Below are 18,804 nucleotides of genomic sequence, written 5' to 3'. Positions count from 1 at the left end.
TTAGATCCATTCAGTGCTATACCACACCAACGTCATCTTATTTCAGTAAGGCTTAGAAATAATCGGACTGACATTGCAACCTTTCACGATAGGTAGTCTAAGCCTATCTAGGTTGTGAAATTATTCTTTTTCTTTGTTTAGAACTGACCGTGTTACCTTAAAGTGGACGACGCCCACAACCGGTCTACTAAAACAAAGACTTAGACTTTGTTAAATTACTTATACATTTAAATATGCAATAAACATCCATTAAATGTAAAATATAACAACATTATGACAAAAATAATCTGTTTATTCATTTGGAAAATAAAATGAGAGTTTTAACAGTATTCAATCACTCGAAAGGTGATTTCTAGTATACAAAATCTAACAGTGCCAACGTCCGGATCTTCGGAAACTGCCAAGTAGGCTTTGAACATCGCCATCATCTCACCTGGAGTGTACGGGGTGCGGGTGCCACGAACAGGAGGAGTAGGAGTAGGAATAGAAGTAGGAGTAGGAGTAGAGCTGCTGCTCCCTCCCGATCCGGGTTCGGGTGCCGACCCGAACCCGGAGGCGTTTTGGTCGTGCACCGGGTAAGTACGGTAGCCACCCAAAAATTGCGAACCTTGGGTTTGAGGAGGGGCCGTAAATTGCATTTCCGGACTAAATCCGGCTTCGGAGTCGAACCAATCGTGGTTCCAACCGCGATTGCCGGAGGGGTGATCGCCGGAGCTGGACATTGTGTAGTGTGGTGGGAATTTAGATGAGAGAGTATGAGGAAAAAAGATAAGAGAATGTAGATGATGATAGAATAGATGAGAATGTGATTTTTTTGTGTTGAAGTGGAGGTATTTATAGATGAAAATGTGAATTTTGAGGAAAAATAATTGAAAAATAAATTAAAAGTGGGGAGAAAACGAATATATTTTTTTGGGAAGTCGGAAAATATTTTTTTTATTTAATTTTTTTTTTAATTAATTTCGCATTTAAAAAAAATTAAATAAGCCAACGGCTATGCCGTTGGCGAATAAGGCGACGCTACGTGTGCTGCTCAGTGGCACGGACGTGCTCTTAGCTAAGAGCAGCGCTGTGCCACTGGCACGGACGGACGAACTCCATCAGCGGACCAACGAGCCGGTGTTCAGCGGCACAGACGTACGAGCTCCCGCCTCTTCTCCGCTGCGGATGCTCTAAAACACTAGCATCAAATCTATTTTTATCATTTGCACTATCGCATCTTTCCAGCAAGGTTTGTGGTCCTTCATATAATCGAAGTGTTTTTCAATGTCACCATAAAATCATGAATGGTTAATGTTCGTGCATGCGATGCAATCCCCTTCCTCGATCGCTTTCTCAGTCATAGCTTCCGGTTCTTCCCCACGAGGTCCGTTAACATAATAATTGAGATGAAATTACATGCTTAAATAATTAAGATCATTCAATCCTTTTCAACTTTAAATTGAAATGGGCTATGTCAATCTTGCTCTATTTTACTACTCCTAGATTAATCAAATGAAATGGACCAAGTATGGGCCAAATAAACAAAGAAGGAAACGTTAAAAAATAAGTAAAGCCCACCAAGCGAAATAGGCCGTCGTCAACCAATTTACGTTTCGTACCAACACAAGTTAAAGCAGCAATCATGTTTAGAAATCAAGGATTTAAAACATTAAACAAAATTACTCCCTGTCCCTTTAAATGTCTTATAGTTGACCCGTACGAGTTGTCAAGACTTTAGTTGAAAAAGTTAGTGAAATGTAGAGTCTATTTACTAAAAGAAGTAAAAGTGAAATGAGACATTTATTGGCATTTTGTTAAGGACCATCCAAATAAGGAAATAGTATGGGACATTTAATATGGACCGAAGGAAAAACAATTCTCCAAATAAGGAAATATGAGACATTTAGTGGGAACACGGGGAAGTACACTTTTGCGATTATTGATTTCAATGAGAAATGAACTAGTTGATGGCGCTGCACCTCCTCCTTATGATACCATTCTTTCCTAGGAGGATCTCAATCTCTCCCATCTTCTTCATTGCTTTCCCAAAATCAGCTGCAAATACTCGCGGTTTCTTTATATATTCAGACACAATTCCGGCTGTGGATCCACTGAAAAGCACTTGGTCCGACTGCAGTAGTCCCTTCCGTTCAACCAAGTTCTTGAAAAACTTGTTGTCCAACAAATCTGGCGTCGCTACATCCAGCGCCGCCAAGTTGCTGTCACCACCATTGCGGGGGCAGCGCCGCCTTCTGGTGGTTGCAAATCCAGCATCCACGTCTGAACCATTGCTGTATATTCTGTCGCGGAATAAGAAGCACTGGGCTTGCCCTATCGTGTGGGCCCCTGCATTTTGTTCCATTAGATAAAAGTGGATAAAGTACGACAGAAAGATTTAAAAAAGTGAGTAATAAATTGAGATTGATTAGACTAATTTTGGTGGATACGCGTGAATGGAAAGATGAGACTATTTTTTTTTTTTACGGATAAAGTATAACAGTACATTAATTAATTAGTCTGACCAGATAGTGCAACCATGTCTCTAGCATTAAGTCCTTTAATGGCGAAAGCAAGAATGAGCGCGTTGAGATCAACGAAAGGGCTTGGAAGATCGGTCTCTGCTTGTGACTTGTTGGCCGTCGTCGAGTCCCTTCTTCCCAACCGCACATTCCACCACGGCCCACCAACCTGCACAACTCTCTCTCGATGTCATTTTGAAATGAAGAATCTCGTGCATCTAACTTAAGTACTATCTCCGCCCACATATATAGTCTTGGTTGTGGATTGTACGAGTTTAATGTAAATTTAATAAAGTAATAGAGAGATAAAAAAATAATAGAGGTTAAAGTGTTATTGTGGAAAATAGGGTCCACTCATTAGATATAAAAAATTAGTAATATAAAATTATAGAGACTAATCTTTGTGGACGGCCAAAAACCAAAAAACAGAACTATTTTTTTTGGACGGAATAGTATATATTAATCGCTAGCTATTATATAGTCTGCCTCGTATTATTTAATATAGAGCGAGTGATATGTATGAATACATACGGCGGCGGAGGCGTCCCGTGCGGCTAGGGTGAGTATGTCGGCGCACGAGACAACGCCGGGGCAGGCGTGCTCGATCTCACGCTTCACGGCCTCGATCACGTCGTATCCTCTAACGGAGTTAGCGTTGGGGATGGCCGTCTTCTCGCTTTGGATAGTAGCGGTCTCGTCGAGCAAGATGGAGGCATCGCATCCCTGAACGAAGCAGTCGTGGAAGTGGAGGCGGATGAGGGACGCCGCCATGCGCGGCTCGCGGGAGACCGCTTTCTCGATGGATTTGCGGATTATGTCCGCGGCGTCCGGACATCTTCCGTCGTAGAACTTGGTGGATAGTTTTGCTTCACATGCAATACTATTGAGCAAGAGCATGATAGTTATAAGTTTGAAAAATACCTTCATGTTTAAAGATTTCTAGAGTATATAGTATTTAAGATTGATATTGAATGTTGATTTTGAACATAGTGTTTCGCATTTACTTATATAGAAGAAATGGTCCAGTGTTCAAATTCCATAAATATTTCTTAATCGGACATTATATTTTTTCAATTTTATTAAGAGAATAAAAAAAAATACTAGCTTAGTGAATTGATACTCGATTAAGGTCGCTATTGGCTACCTGAACGTGTTTCATGCTAATAAATAAATAATTTTGAGATATAATTATGAAAAAGAAATAAAATATTTTGTTTTATTTTCCCCACTATACATTTTTATAATCTTGTGTAATTTACTAGTAATAGTTTTGCCACGTTTGATTCTGATTCAATTGGAGCTTTGCATTTTTGGTATATATGATGTATAGTCAATAATTGATGTGAGTAATTTTTTATATTAAAGAAATTCCTTAGAGACTGACAGCTCTAAATTCATTAAGTATTGAAACCACTAATATTCCATATTATGTTAGTGGGACTAAAATAATTAAATGATTGGTGTTTATTCCCTGGCCCCTTTTCGAATAGAAACATGCATAATTGCATATTATGACGCATAGCACATATTAACGCAGTAAAATAATTAAAGAATTGGGCTCCATGCATAGTTTTAATTTGAATTACACACTCAGAAAAGTTCATCTTATAACCACTTCCATTTTTTTAACGATACCGACAATATTATCTTATGATTAATATCTAATTAGTTGATCCAATCCAACATGGAAATTTCATGGCTTCAAATAAAACTAAGATAATAGCTGTTTTTTTCTTTTCTTTTTACTATTTCTTTTTCTGTATAATGATACGATAGTGCACCCTTTTAAAAATATCCAGTACATGTATGTTCTTCTCTAAAGAGTCACTTACATGTGAATATATGATTTAATTAGTCCAAACGAATATTTAGTTGGAGAGTTTGTACTAAATACAAAGCCCAAAAAAGCCAGATCATTTGTTATTAGGCCTAGTGTTATTGAGCCCAGATGAGTATGTCTGGGCCCAGCTTTGTGGCATATGAAGTTTTTTGTTTTTGTCTCAAACTATTCCTAGGAGCCAGTTTGAAAAATTAGAGTAGTTTGGCCCACGAGAATATAGATTTTCCAGTTCTAGAAAGTTTTTTCTCTCTAACGAGGTGAGACTCATTCTCAACTAACAATACTTTAATTACTTTTTCTCTCTACATCTCTCTTATTTTACCAATTTTACATTAAAATCCGTGCTGAACGCAAAATGTATATTCTTTGGACACGGAGGGAGTATGTGTTGTATGGAATATTTGGTTAATAAGATTAAATCTCCTAATCCTAAATAGATAATTATATAATAATGACTCGGGTTCGGTACGAGTTTAATGTAAAATTAGTAAAATAAGAGAGAGGTAAATTCAAAGTAATTAAAGTATTATTAGTAGAGAATGAGTCACACCTTATTAGAGAGAAAATGCATTCCAAAATTAGAAAGTGCATATCCTTGTGGGATTGACTAATAAGAAAAGAGTGCATATTCTTGTCTCCGTCCCACCGAAGATAACTAACTTTTCTTTTTGATTTGTCCTAACCAAGATAACTCATTACTAAAAATAAAAACACTTTTATCTCTACTTTATTCCATCTCTTTTACTTTGCTCTCTCTATTTAAAACACAAAATAAAATTGCATAAAATCTTGTGCCACCTAAGGAAGGGATCATCTTCCTTGGGATGGAAGGAATACTATCACAACTTAATCCTAGATGCAAGTCATATGATAATGAATCATAGCAAGCAAATAACACCCTAGTGTTGTTTTTTTTGCATTTATATCAACACACTCAAATTGATGATATTGGAGTCAAACTATTCCTGATATTATCAAGTAGCAGCTGCCCAACGACTCCAAAGATATAAACAGTAAAATGAGAATGAAACAAGCTATTCAAACAAGTAGAGATGGCCAAATACGTCATTAACAACAAACCCACTATTAAGAAGCAGTGGACAATTTCTCCAGTTCATTTTTTAAGAGCACATCACATTCTATATTAGGAGTACAACAATTTCCCTGATGGACCTGCATTTTTCATCGAATGAAACAGAAGATAACTGCTACTTCTACGTATCTGAGACATACGTCTGGCAGGGATACGAGCAAATTGAGATTTTTATCAAGCAGCAATGAAAGGAAAGGAGGTGTCATTCTGCGACCTTAATACCTGTTAGGTAGACTTGAGATTGGATGATGCTACCACCTATCCAGAATCCTGGCATTACCATCAGACCGACCTTGGGCTTCTCATCGCCATCCTCTACAACAAAATCTTTCACAACACTTTCCATATAAACCTCTGAAAACTCATTGCCCCTCTTTACTTGAAAAATCTTAACTGGAGGATCAAATGAATGCACCAGCCGGTGCAAAAGCCAGATCATTTTAGCTAATTTCAGAAAAGCCTGGTACAAGGCCGTCCTTGGATGCCCTCCACCAACTATGTAGTTCCGTTGGTCTAAGTTACCAAAAAATGATGCTTCCATCTTTTGATGGACAACATCAAGGTATTTCCTCTGGCAAAACTTTCCAAACATTGAATCTGGATTCTGTCCCACAGCATCAAGTGGATCCATTTCTCTCAAACTAAGATACTCCTGATATAAACTTTCTTTTGTCTCAGCCTGGTTATCTGATTTCATACCAAAACACTCATCCTGAAACCCAATAAACATTCTCTGGCATATATGAGATTCAAAAGCATATTTTTTGTGAGCCCTTTTTGCATAGACAATGTTTGGTTCAATGGAATTTGCTGCGGCATCAAGATCCCACCCAGCTGCTTTCATCATGTTGATTAAGGGCTTGGAGAAGTCATGAATGGCCCTAAAAGCAGCTTCTACAGCTGAACTGAAAAGTTCAGGAGATAAATCCACTGAAATCTGTCCCATTTCACCACTACTTCCTTCTGATTCTTTCGTAGACAAGCCCCTAAGTTTCAGGTTCTTCTCAAGTTTTACTCGTTTCTGACTGGAATCCTGGATCTGCTGCTCCAATTGAACAATCTCAGTATCTTTATTCTGAATTTCAGACTGAAACTTTTTCACCATGACCTCATATGTCTTTAATAGGCTCTGCTGTTCTTGAATCTCGGCAGCTAAACGAGAGTCTTGTGGAGAGACACAGACAGGCTTGGGGTTGTGCTCTCTGTAGAAATGCTTGAGTTCAGAAAGATTCTTTAGCTCTGATATTACAAGCTTGTCGGCAGCTTGAATTTTATCCGGATCATAAGGAGTATGAGCAGCTTGTAGTTGAATGTAAGCCGACTTCAGTGAGGAGATGTTTGTAAATATCCTAGACACTAATGCTTCCATAGCTTCAGGACTCTTATTTGTTGCCTCTTCCATTGGTTGGGGATGAACTTTTTGGTTGTTGCTTTCACGAACTTGAGTATCCTTTGCACCAGTGTGTTGCATATCTACTTTTACTGAAAACAAAACTCACCAAATAACCTTGGGACCACAGGGGAATATTGCAGAACAACTGCAAACAAAAGAAGATTGCCTGTGACTATAGGTTGAAAATATGTTAAAAAGAATTAACATAAAATCATATGGGTTCTTCTGAACCTACTGACAGGATAGAGAAACCTCACAGCTAGATCACACCTTAGACGTAAAAGAACACAGTTCATATCAATCTGGATGTCTTTCCTTAGCTCTCGATTTCGTACTCCTACTTACTAATTAAGAGCTATCTAACAGAGAATAAGGTATCTACTCAGAAAAAATATATTCAAGAATAGATAATCATGAATAAATACTCCAAGCAAAGAAACCAAGATGTCGCTCCTAAGATATGCACCAACAAGGGAGAGAAGAACTCCTTAAAGATGCCGGGCACCAATTCTCAGTAACACCTCTGCCACTTCAGTTATAGGTGAAAGAATCTGTTCTAGCAGTATTAAAAGGAAAAATATAGAAAACCCACTTGGCGAGTCTGTCCTAGAATATGGATACCTATATAGCCCTTCACTTCGTATTTCAATATATTGACAACATTCTTAGATGAATCACACTAATTTAGACTAAGCAAAGATGGCACTGAATGTTAGCTCCATATTTAGAATTTTGTTCAAAGACAAATGATCTAGATTTTATGGTTCATGGTAAATAGCAGTCACCTATATGAAGAAGAACAAGACATTTCAAATTGAGATCCAAGTCTCAGTCTCAATATATACACTGCAACACACAAGAAGCCATGTCCATCCACAAGCAAAAGGCGTGTTTATTTCATTTCAATTAAAATGCAACATGTAGAAGGGGTTATCTTCAACAGTCTTTAACCTGTTGTTTGGACTAGAATTGAACTTTTTTTAGCACATTAAACAAAATTCTATAAGAAATATAAAAACAGCATTTTGGGAGTAGACAATAGCAAACCTCCTCCCAAACTCCCAAACTGCTATTGAGAAGTGTCTGATTAAGATCTCAGCATCATATTCCGAACAAGACCTCGATGTAGCAAAACGAGGGTTCTATCAAGGCGGCGGTTTAAGCCTTAGACGGTGAGGAACGAGAGGGGAGAAATGGATCGGAATTTGGCAAATTGGATTTGACAGTTTATCGAGCGGCTCGCGCTGCAGGTCGATGGATTTGCCGTATTTCAGGTGAAAATGATCGGTTTTGGGGAAGAGGAATGAAGGAAAAACGGGGCAGATTTGGGGGTTGTGTGAATTGGTGAGAGAGGGATTTAGCTGTGAAGGGTAGAAGGAGGATATGAGCAGTAAAGACGGCAGAGGCAGCGGCAATGACTGTAGCCGGAGAAGGGGGCTTCTGGTGTTGATTTGGGAAAGATCGATGAGAGAGAGAGAGACGAAGTTGGGTTTGGGCTCTTGTTAATTTTAGCCTTATTTGATAAGTGTGGGTTTTTGGAGACTGAATGAATTGGGCCAAGTTTAAGATTAATGAGCTAAAATGGAGTAATTGATTGATTACACATCAGTCTTGGCTTTTGGTTTGGTTGGTTTTACAACTATTTTTTTTCTATTCATTTTGATTGCATTTTTTAAAAAGTTTAAATTTTATATTTAATTTTTATTAGCTCAGTATTATTTTATTTTGTAAATTTTTTTTACATTTATCTTTACTTATTTCCGTTTTCTTTCGTTTTTTTTTTTGCATTTTTGTCCTTTTTTCTATTTCTATTATCAAAATATTATAGTTTTAATTTTATTAGCAATTGAATTTGATAGGGTATTAGTTTAAAATTTTACATTATATTTGAATTTATTTTTAATAAATTTCTTATTTTAAATTATTTCAAAATTTTAATTTAATTTGAACATATAATTACTATAAGAAATAAGAAATGAATATGAATTAAAAGATTGAATTTATAAGTACTACTCGTATAAGAAAATGAATAGTGAATTAATATAGATCCAACTAAGAAACGATCAAAAATGAAATGGTAGCTACTGCGTGACTGCATCTTCATTTGTTAAAATTTGAATTTTGACTTCACTTAATTCTTTTCCACGATGGATTTGGTCTTTAAGTTTTTAATTAGAGTATTAGTATTTAGTATTATATTACGATCTGGTCTTCTTGGATTTTAATCGTTATTATGATATGGTCAATTTGATATATTTGTGTGAAATATATATAAAACAATTTAATTGGAGAGAGCGACTTGCACACGGGATAATAGCTTACATGAAATTGTCAAAAGCATTCATATAATATATAGTGGTATAAGAAAAAACACGACGCGCCCATAAGATATCAATTAGGATTGTTAAATACTTAATTACTCCCTCCATCCGGTATTAGGAGTTCTGATCACTTTTGGGCACTTATTTTGTAAAAATGATAATAAATAGTTAAAGTAGAAAAATGGTAAAGTAAGAGAAAGAATAATTTTAAGAAGACCTTTCTCTACAGTATTCTCTATTTTAGATTGGAAGAAAATCCACATGGTACCGTTGTTTTGTTCTTTAATAATGTGTTTTATTTAATTAGTTTAATTTGTATAATAATTAGCTTATTAGCTAGGCTTTATGATATACAATCCTTTTAATAATTAGAACATGAATATTGGCATTAATAATTATTCCAAAATAAGGGTATTTATTTTACTTCCATTTATTATAGTAAAGTAAATTACTAAAATTTAATATAGTATAACCTTAATTAGTTATTTTAAAGTAATACTGTATTATTCCCTCCGTTCCATAGTAATGGAGGCGTTCTTTTAGGCACGGAGATTAAAAAAATTGTGTTAGGTGAGTTAAGTAAATGGAGAGTAAAGTGGAAAATTAAAAAGGTAAAGAGATTAAGAGAGAATAAAGTAAAAGAGAGTAAGTAGGTGTGGAAAAATGTGTTGACTTTTACAAAAAAGGGAAATGACTCTATTACTATAGAACATACCAAACTAACAAAATGACTCTATTACTATGGAGCGGAGTGAGTATTTTTTATTAAAATAGTAAAATTCGTTGTCGGACACGTAACAGAGGATTCGGACCACATCTCAATAGTTAGGGACTATTAATGCACAAGCATATATAGACACTCGGATGGTTTAGTTAAATATGAGTAATTGGCGGTTCATCAACAGAAAAATAAAATTCAGACATATTGCCTGAGTACATAAGAAATTAAGATGAACAATTCATTTATTGGTGATATATATCAAATTACAAATTACATGGTAAAAGTATGGAATAATTGAATGATTAAAGAAAAGAAGGCATGGAAAAAATAATAAGGTGACAGCATGCATCTCAATTTTCAGGCACATGCTAACTATAAAATGAAAAAGGAAAGTGAAGAGAGAGTTTGAATTCTCAGTTGATGGCGCTGCAAACCCTTCTAATTATTCCATTCTGTCCTAGGGTTAGCTCAATCTCCGACATCTTTATCATTGCAGCCGAAAAATCGGCGGCAAATGTTGACGGATTTCCACTATACTGCGACACGATGGAAGCCGTCGATCCAGTGAAGAGGACTTGGTCCGACTGCAGCAGTCCCTTCCTCTGCACCAAATTCCTGAAGTAGTTGTTGTCAAATGAATTCGGCGTCACCAAATCCAGAGCCGCCAAGTTGCTATCGCCACCGCTCTGTGGGCAGCCCCGTCTCCTGGTGCTGGCAAAGCCGGCATCTATGTCCGTACCGTTGCTGTATATTCTCTCACGGAACAAGAAGCATTGGGATTGACCTAACGTGTGTGCTCCTGCATAAATCAAATAATTAATCCATTACTCAAATAATCAAATACGTAATCAATAGTCTTTTTGAATGCGAAATTGGTAAAATAAGTGAGAAATAAAGCGAAAAAGGTTTTGGAGTGTTAGAGAAACTTACTAAAAATAAAAATAAAAAATGAATAATTTTTATCAATTAACAAAAAAAGGACCTTACCAGAAAGGGCAACCATGTCTCTTGCATTAAGACCCTTCTTGTCGAAAGCGTCAATGAGGCCTTGGAGGTCGGAAAACGGGCTCGGGAGATCGGTGTTGGCCACGTTGCGGTTTGCGGTGGTGGAGTCCCGTCTTCCAAGTCGCACAGTCCATGACGGACCACCAACAGCAGCAGAGGCGTCGCGTGCGGCTAAGGTGAGCACGTCAGCGCAAGAGACGACGCCGGGGCAGGCGCTCTCGACGTCACGCTTAGCAGCCTCGATGACATTGTATCCTCTAACGGAGTTATCGTTGGGCCCGGCCGTCTTCTCGCTCTGGATGGTGGAGGTCTCGTCTAGCAAGATGGAGGCATCGCAGCCCTGAACGAAGCAGTCGTGGAAGTGGAGGCGGATGAGGGAGGCCGCCATCCGCCGCTCCGCGGAAATGGCGCGGCGGATGGAGTTGCGGATGATGGTAGATGCGTTGGGACACGTGGCGTCGTAGAAAGTGGCTGATAGCTGTGCCGAGCAAGTGATGCTACTCAGCACCACCACTAGAGAGATTAAAGGAATAACAAACCTACCAACCATTTTTGAAGTATTTGAAGTGATGAACTAATTAATTATACAATGTAGTGATTGAATTGGAGAGGAGATGAGTGAAGAGAATAAGTTGGGATGAGTAGTATTTATAGAGCAAAAAAAGTTGGACGTAGCAAGGGATGTTGTTGTTGGGGTCTCTAATGACTGCTATAAGCGCGTGTAGACTATTTTGTTAACAAATTTGCTACTTAGCTAATTAGAAGGGTATTTGTGTAACCTTTGAAATTCAAGTACTAATATTACTCAACTTGGATTCGGTACCTTGTTTGTTTCAGGGAAATTGTCAATTTCAATTGTAAATAAATTAATTATATGAAGAATGTCAACCCGCATGATTTGGTCAATAATGGGATGAGGTTAGGTTTAGGTAACTATTGTAGGAAGATTCTGTGAGGCGACATGTATGCGTACAGCCAATAATTTAGAAAGTCAATTTACGTAGCATGTCATTATCAAAACCATTCCTCAACGAACAGAATATATTGATACATACATATTTCGCATGCATTATCTTGGTGGGATTAGAATTTAGAAATGAGCAGTGATTACATTAACACCCCATCATATTTAATGGTCTGCATTTTTTCCCTCCCATTTTCATTTTTCTAATTTTAATTTTGTATGCTTTAGTTAAAATTATTATTAATAATGATTTGCTGCATTAATAATTAAGGAATTAATATGGTTATTTTATTCAGAATCTATTATCATTATTGTTATATAAAAAATAATTAGAGTTGACAATTGAAAAGTAGAGTGTATAATTTTTTTTAATTTCCATTTTGTAAGTTACATTAGGAGTGAAACAATTAATTTAGGAGTGAAACACCATAAATTGTACACAAATGGGACCATAGACAGACACATGTAGGATGGATGAGGGACTTAAGCCTCCTCTACCAAACCTCTTATTTAATTTTTTTTATAGAGTCTTTAGATTTATGTAAATTGTTATGAAAAACCTCAATAATTTGAATAGCTAAAAATATATTCCCGAATAGACTTTAATAGGCATAATCTCTATCAATTTTTTTGCGTCCACTTCTAAATGGGACAATGGATCCGGCAAAATAGTTGTATCGGAATTGAAAATAATTAAATGAAGTACTAAATGAAACATTGTTCCAATTTAAAAAAACATAATATTGTATTGTGCAGAAGTAATTTATACTATAAATTTTCTTTTTTTATTCAATCCGTCCCCCCCCCCCCCCCCCCCCCCCCCTTCTCTCCTTATTATCCAGAACGAACATAAGCCACATAAGTTAGAGATTTAATTAAGTAAAGTATAAAATTAATCTATAGTCGTATATTGCCGCGCGTCTGACTTTTATATAAGGAGTTCGGAATATGTCTAAGTAAGACAAATTGAAATTCCACTCCTTAAATATGCTGTCTCAAGCTGTACAAAAAGACTTAAGTGACTGCCTGACGTTATATGCTAAGATTAGTAACCGTGACTTTTTTTTTTTAGTAAGTTAGGATCATGAATTTCAAAAATCACCGCCATAGCTACCCTCTATATATCAATCATTCATTTTTCTAAAAACCCTGATATATAATGAGACTGAAGAAATATAGTAGTTAAAAATCAAAGAATAAAAGACTACATAAAAAGAAAGCACAAAACTTCCTATTTATATTGGTGTTTCGTTGGAGAAGGATCAACTTATTAGATTTCAAGCTTTTGTCATTCTGTTTTTAAGAAGTTAGTACTTCTCCCGTCTCAAGTCGAGTCGTAGTCCTTTTTGAGTAAGTCATTAATTTCTTCTTTTTTATTTCTAGTAAAGAGTCTATCTTCCCTCATAGTACTTAATTTACTCTCTTCATCTATCTTAACTCTCTCCACTTTAACCTTTATAATATCAATTATTTAATCTCGTGTTCAAAAGAAATGCCTCAACTACCATGAGACGGATGGAGTATTTGATACTGCTATATATTATAGGTGAAAATTGTTGGGCAATTGACGCCAAAGGGCTGGCACGACGACTGGTTTAGGGTTCGGGTAGTACGTGCATGTTTTGTTTACAGAGAAAAGTGCAGAATTAGGTTTAACTCTACGTAACGAAAAAACTACAACTGTTTAAATAGTTAATTACCTAAAATTTCTATGCTATTAGATTCTCATTTATCGCATGAGAAATAAATGACAAAGAAAAATTCAACTAAGGGGCTTCTTGGTATGATGGAATGGAATGTGATTCCTACTTCCATTCTATTCATTTGTTTGGTGTAATGGAATGAATGAGTGAATGGATGAAAATGCAAAGGAAATCCACGGAAATTGACATTTCATTCCAACCTCCATTCCATTCCACCCTCATTCCATTCCACCATACCAAGCAAGCCCTAAGAGTTTTAAATATGTTTAACTATACTATACTAGTACTTCCCCCGTCCACAAAAAATAGAGCAATTGGTGTGGGGCACGGGTCTTAATGTAGAATTGGTAAAGTAAGAGAGAAGGGGAAAAAGTAAGAGAGAAGGAGAAAAAGTAAGTGAGAAGTAGTGTTAGTGGAATGATGTGTAGAGTTATTATTTGTGGAAAACTTTCCATAAATGAATGTGCACTATTTTTTGTGGACAACCAAAAATGGTAAATGTACTCTATTTTTTGTGGACGGATGGAGTATAAATTTAGGGAATTGTTGCAACCAGTGACAAAGCTAGGATTTTGACAAACAGAGCCCAAGTCAGTGTTAACAATTTGGACAATTTTATGGTATCAGTGTCACCTAAAACAGTTGCGATATTGACAGTAGAATATACTCTCTCCGTTCCAAAAAAAGTTGAGTCGTATTCCTTTTTAGTCCGTCCCAATAAAGTTGAGTCATTTCCTTTGTTAACAAAAGATAAAATATATAATCACTCTTTTTTTATTCCATCATTTACTTTACTCTCTCTTATCTTACTTTTTTTATCTCTCCTATTTATTTAATATAAATTCTTAACTTCCGTACCTATAAGTTTTGTCTCAGCTTTTATGGGACGGAGGGAGTACTAAAGATATAAGTAATTTGAAAAGTCTTACCATTATCTTCCAATAATATTTTCTACACATGTACTTATAGAACTTCGTAGTAAAACACAATACTGAGGATAAAAATATAAATCAGAGATATATTATTATTTTCACACATCTAATATTATAATGTTAATTAATACCAATAGTGACTGGTATTTGAAATAGATTAGTGAAGAAAGTATTAAATAATAGAGTTTTATGAATAACAATAGTAGAACAAAAATATAATAAAACAAGAATAAAAAGAATATAAAAAACATAAAACAAACAAAGATGAACACAAAGAGAAGAAAAAAAAAATATATAAAAAAAACATAAAAAGATAAACACATTGAGAAAATTAGTAAAAACTGAAAGAAAAATATGAAATAAAACAAGTTATATCATGAAAACCAAGCATTCTATAAAAAAAAGTTATAAATATATACTCCCTCCGTCTAAAGATAAGCCCGTCGTATTCCTTTATGTGATGTCTCATTATAAGTAAGTCATTTTTATATTTAGCAAAAAATTATCTCTGTTACTTTATTCTCTCTTCACTTCTCTACTTTTCCCTCTTATACTTTACTCTCTCCATTTTAACTATTTAAACATCAATTCCTTAAATCTCGTATCTAAAAAAAATGTTTCGCTCATCTTGGGACGGAGGGAGTACGGAAGTTAACTAACATAATCCTAGCTAAAAGCGATGTGATGGCCCCACGTGGGCTGTATACAGGTCTCTTTACTTCGTAAGTTATATCATGAAAAAACTTTTATATGAATTTTATACTATGAGTTTATTTTGCAAACTATAATTATTTATGGGTTCTCAAATGATCTGAGCTTTTTTCATATAATAATAAAACTGCAACCAAGCATTCTATAAAAAAATTATAAATACATACAAAAGTAATTCTAAAACTTAATCCTATCATGACTTGTCATCACTATCATCCAAAGTAACCCGCCCATATTACCTATAGTTAAAAAGGACCCCAAACTCAAAAAGAATATTTCTTCTAAGTTCCATTTACACCATTGGTACTCAATATACTTCAACAACCAAAAACTTAAAAAGTAAAATAAAATCTCGTTATATTCGAAGGATTCACCTAACCCTTGGCAATACATAAAAACAAAAGAAAAAGGGTTTGGTTTCTCGAAATGTCATATTCGATGCTACCTCTATAAAAAAGTTACTACCACCACTTGAACGCAAAATTGACTTTTATGCTTCCCATCACTCTCTCGACAACCTTGATACAAATAAAACAACCCACATCCATTTTTGACCAAATTTTCATTATAAAAACGAGGTAAACTAACTCCAACGTGCATGATCAAACAGTTGAATTCTACTATTATTCTCTTTCAAAGCAATTACGCGTTTTAAAACCCTATAAATATGCTCACTACTCTCACCATCTCAATCATCTTCAAGTAAAATCATTAAAATCCACTTTCAATTGAAGTACTTGAATTGTATTCGCTACAATGAATAGCTTCAAATTATTCTTCACTCTTCTTATTTTTCTACCCATTTGCCAAGCACAGCTTTCAACCACATTCTACGATGCTACATGTCCTAATGCATCTACCATCATCCGCAACTCTATCCGCCGCGCCATTTCCGCGGAGCGGCGGATGGCGGCGTCCCTCATCCGTCTCCACTTCCACGACTGCTTCGTTCAGGGATGCGATGCCTCCATCTTGCTCGACGAGACCGCTACTATCCAGAGCGAGAAGACGGCAATCCCTAACGCTAACTCCGTTAGAGGATACAACGTGATCGAGGCGGCTAAGCGCGATGTAGAACGCGCATGCCCCGGTGTCGTTTCATGCGCCGATGTACTTACCTTAGCCGCACGTGACGCCTCTGTGGCTGTAAGTTATTGTAGTGACTAAGATATAATCTATAATTGAGTTATGAGCTTATTTTAATTGGAGGGGCTACTATGACTAATTATCATATGATTATCCATCTAGATTAAGTTATTAGATTCAATCTCATAAACTAAACACACTACATATTTAATCTTGGGAACTGAACGGAAATAGACTACGATTAATTTTTACTGAGAACCCTATTGTATACAGTAACAAAAAAGTTAATTTAAACCGAATTACCTATTGCAGGTTGGTGGGCCTACATGGAATGTGCGACTAGGAAGAAGGGATTCAACCACTGCTAACCGTGACGCAGCCAACACTGATCTCCCGAGTCCATTTGCCGGCCTCGACATTCTTATCGACGCTTTCGACAAGAATGGTCTTAATGCAAGAGACATGGTTGCCCTTTCAGGTAATTATATTGTCCTTTTTTTATAACAATAATACTTAGTCAGTCTTATTTTTAGTAAGTTTCTCTTTGTTGAAGTGTGACCTTTTTTTTATACTGGCAATACTACAAATACTTTTTCTCTATAATCATCTCTCACCCGTTTACCAGTTTTGCATTCAAACTTGTCTATTTGTCAATACTAAAATGGCTAGGTTAATAATGGATTATTTGATCTATACAGGAGCGCACACATTAGGTCAATCCCAATGCTTCTTGTTCCGTGGGAGGATTTACAGCAACGGTACCGACATTGATGCCGGCTTTGCCAGCACCAGGAGACGGGGCTGCCCACAGAGCGGCGGCGACAGCAACTTGGCGGCGCTGGATTTGGTGACGCCGAATTCATTCGACAACAACTACTTCAGGAATTTGGTGCAGAGGAAGGGACTTTTGCAGTCGGATCAAGTCCTCTTCACCGGATCCACGGCCAGCATCGTGTCGCAGTACAGCGGAAATCCGAGAACTTTCGCTGCCGACTTTGCGGCTGCGATGATCAAGATGTCGGAGATTCAGCCGCTCCTCGTCGGAGAGAGTGGAATCATTAGAAGGACATGCAGTGCTGTCAACTAGTTTATATCACATCAATTAATTCATTTCTAATTAAATTCGCATAACTCTTTTGTGTCGTGGATCAAAATAATTTTGAAACAAAACTATCAACAACAAATACAAGTATTTTACCTTATTTACCTTTTCCGATGTGTATTTCACTTGATCAGATTCTTCTATAGCTTCTCATCATATAAAATTATTTCTCCTTCAGTCCCCAAAGGATATGAACAATGAGTTCGACACGGGTTATAATAAATAAGGGGAAAAGTAAGAGAGAAACAAAGAGAGAGTGTATTGGAAATATTGTTAGTGGAAAGTGGAGTACACAATATTGTATTGGTATAAGTTGTTTATAGTAATGGTATAAGTTGTAAATAAAATGATGTGTAGGGTTAATAGGTTGTTTGACTTTTTCAAAATTAGAAAGTTATTACTTTTGAGAGACATGCAAAAAAGAAAATACTCCCTCCGTCCACGAAAGATAGAACACATTTGTCATTTTTTGTTGTCCACGAAAAATAGAGCACATTTGAAAAAGAAAAGTGTTCAACAACTTATCTCTTACTAATAATATGGACTCCACATTCCACTAACACTATTTCTCTCTTACTTTTTTCCCTTCTCTCTTACTTTACCAATTCCACATTAACTCATGTCATTCACAATGTGTCATATTTTTCGTGGACGGGGGGAGTAGTTCACACTCTTTGGTGGTGTTCGGTTTGCTAGATAAAATAATATCATGATACAATCTAGGATTGAGTTGTGAGATTATTTTAGTCACATGGGGTTAGTTATGACTAATTATCACATGATAATCCATCTAGGATTGAACTGTGGGATTGAATCTCATGAACCAAATACACTACATATTTAATCCGGGCTACAATCTTGCAAACCGAACACCGGCGGAGGGATTAATACTTATTATGTCCCCATTAAAAACCTCATATTTCATTTTTAGTTGGATGTGAATAAATATCTTATTTCACTTTATTATTTTGATGAAACAGATCTCACGCTATATGAACTCATTACAACCATGACTATTATAGAACTGATGTGAAAGTAATATGACCCACAACTTTTTTTCACTCAATTTTTTACGAAGTGAAACAATATTTTAAATTTGAACGGTTATAACTACGAGACAATAATTGAGACCGAAGGCCGTATATTAAAATTTGAGAATTGAGAGACAGGTAAGAAATAAATCGACGTACGGTGCTTCCCTTAATTAATTGATTTTGTATTTCGTGTCTAACCCAAATACGGCAATACCGCGTATTCACAGCTTCTGGAATTGCTGAATTTTGAGGATGTCGCGTATTCTATGTATAGTATTATGTACTACTATGTAAAATAATTATGTGACGATAACATTGACTTTAATTGGCCAGATTCTTGTTATTTTTTGCTTAAGGCAATGGCAGTAAAGCTGTAAAACTTACGACGTGTAGTTGAA

At 36.1% G+C, this 18,804-nt stretch overlaps 4 protein-coding genes across 4 annotated transcripts; 1 reads left to right on the top strand and 3 right to left on the bottom strand.

Annotated features, from left to right (window-relative positions):
• Positions 1–1,763: 1,763 nt before the first annotated feature.
• Positions 1,764–3,467, bottom strand: LOC148934341 (lignin-forming anionic peroxidase-like). The gene is made up of 3 exons (XM_089057860.1): positions 3,033–3,467; positions 2,505–2,670; positions 1,764–2,328 (listed from the first exon to the last, which is right to left on the bottom strand). The coding sequence occupies exons 1-3, from the start codon at positions 3,426–3,428 to the stop codon at positions 1,943–1,945; spliced, it is 948 nt and encodes a 315-aa protein (XP_088913986.1). The 5' UTR covers positions 3,429–3,467; the 3' UTR covers positions 1,764–1,942.
• A 1,911-nt stretch (positions 3,468–5,378) lies between these two features.
• Positions 5,379–8,338, bottom strand: LOC125208447 (protein GRAVITROPIC IN THE LIGHT 1-like). The gene is made up of 2 exons (XM_089069061.1): positions 7,875–8,338; positions 5,379–6,972 (listed from the first exon to the last, which is right to left on the bottom strand). Exon 2 carries the CDS (start codon positions 6,903–6,905, stop codon positions 5,637–5,639), a length of 1,269 nt encoding a protein of 422 aa, XP_088925187.1. The 5' UTR covers positions 6,906–6,972; positions 7,875–8,338; the 3' UTR covers positions 5,379–5,636.
• Positions 8,339–10,086: 1,748 nt separating this feature from the next.
• LOC148934340 (lignin-forming anionic peroxidase-like) lies at positions 10,087–11,477 on the bottom strand. The gene is made up of 2 exons (XM_089069066.1): positions 10,857–11,477; positions 10,087–10,668 (listed from the first exon to the last, which is right to left on the bottom strand). Exons 1-2 carry the CDS (start codon positions 11,422–11,424, stop codon positions 10,283–10,285), a joined length of 954 nt encoding a protein of 317 aa, XP_088925192.1. The 5' UTR covers positions 11,425–11,477; the 3' UTR covers positions 10,087–10,282.
• Positions 11,478–15,892: 4,415 nt separating this feature from the next.
• LOC148934339 (lignin-forming anionic peroxidase-like) lies at positions 15,893–17,472 on the top strand. The gene is made up of 3 exons (XM_089069068.1): positions 15,893–16,330; positions 16,583–16,748; positions 16,969–17,472. Exons 1-3 carry the CDS (start codon positions 15,941–15,943, stop codon positions 17,355–17,357), a joined length of 945 nt encoding a protein of 314 aa, XP_088925194.1. The 5' UTR covers positions 15,893–15,940; the 3' UTR covers positions 17,358–17,472.
• Positions 17,473–18,804: the final 1,332 nt, after the last annotated feature.

Source organism: Salvia hispanica, chromosome 1 (genome assembly GCF_029641045.1).
Source record: "Salvia hispanica isolate PSC_SH4W2 chromosome 1, Shi_PSC_v1, whole genome shotgun sequence".
Taxonomy (NCBI): domain Eukaryota; kingdom Viridiplantae; phylum Streptophyta; class Magnoliopsida; order Lamiales; family Lamiaceae; genus Salvia; species Salvia hispanica.
This window is presented reverse-complemented; position numbering and strand designations above follow the sequence as displayed.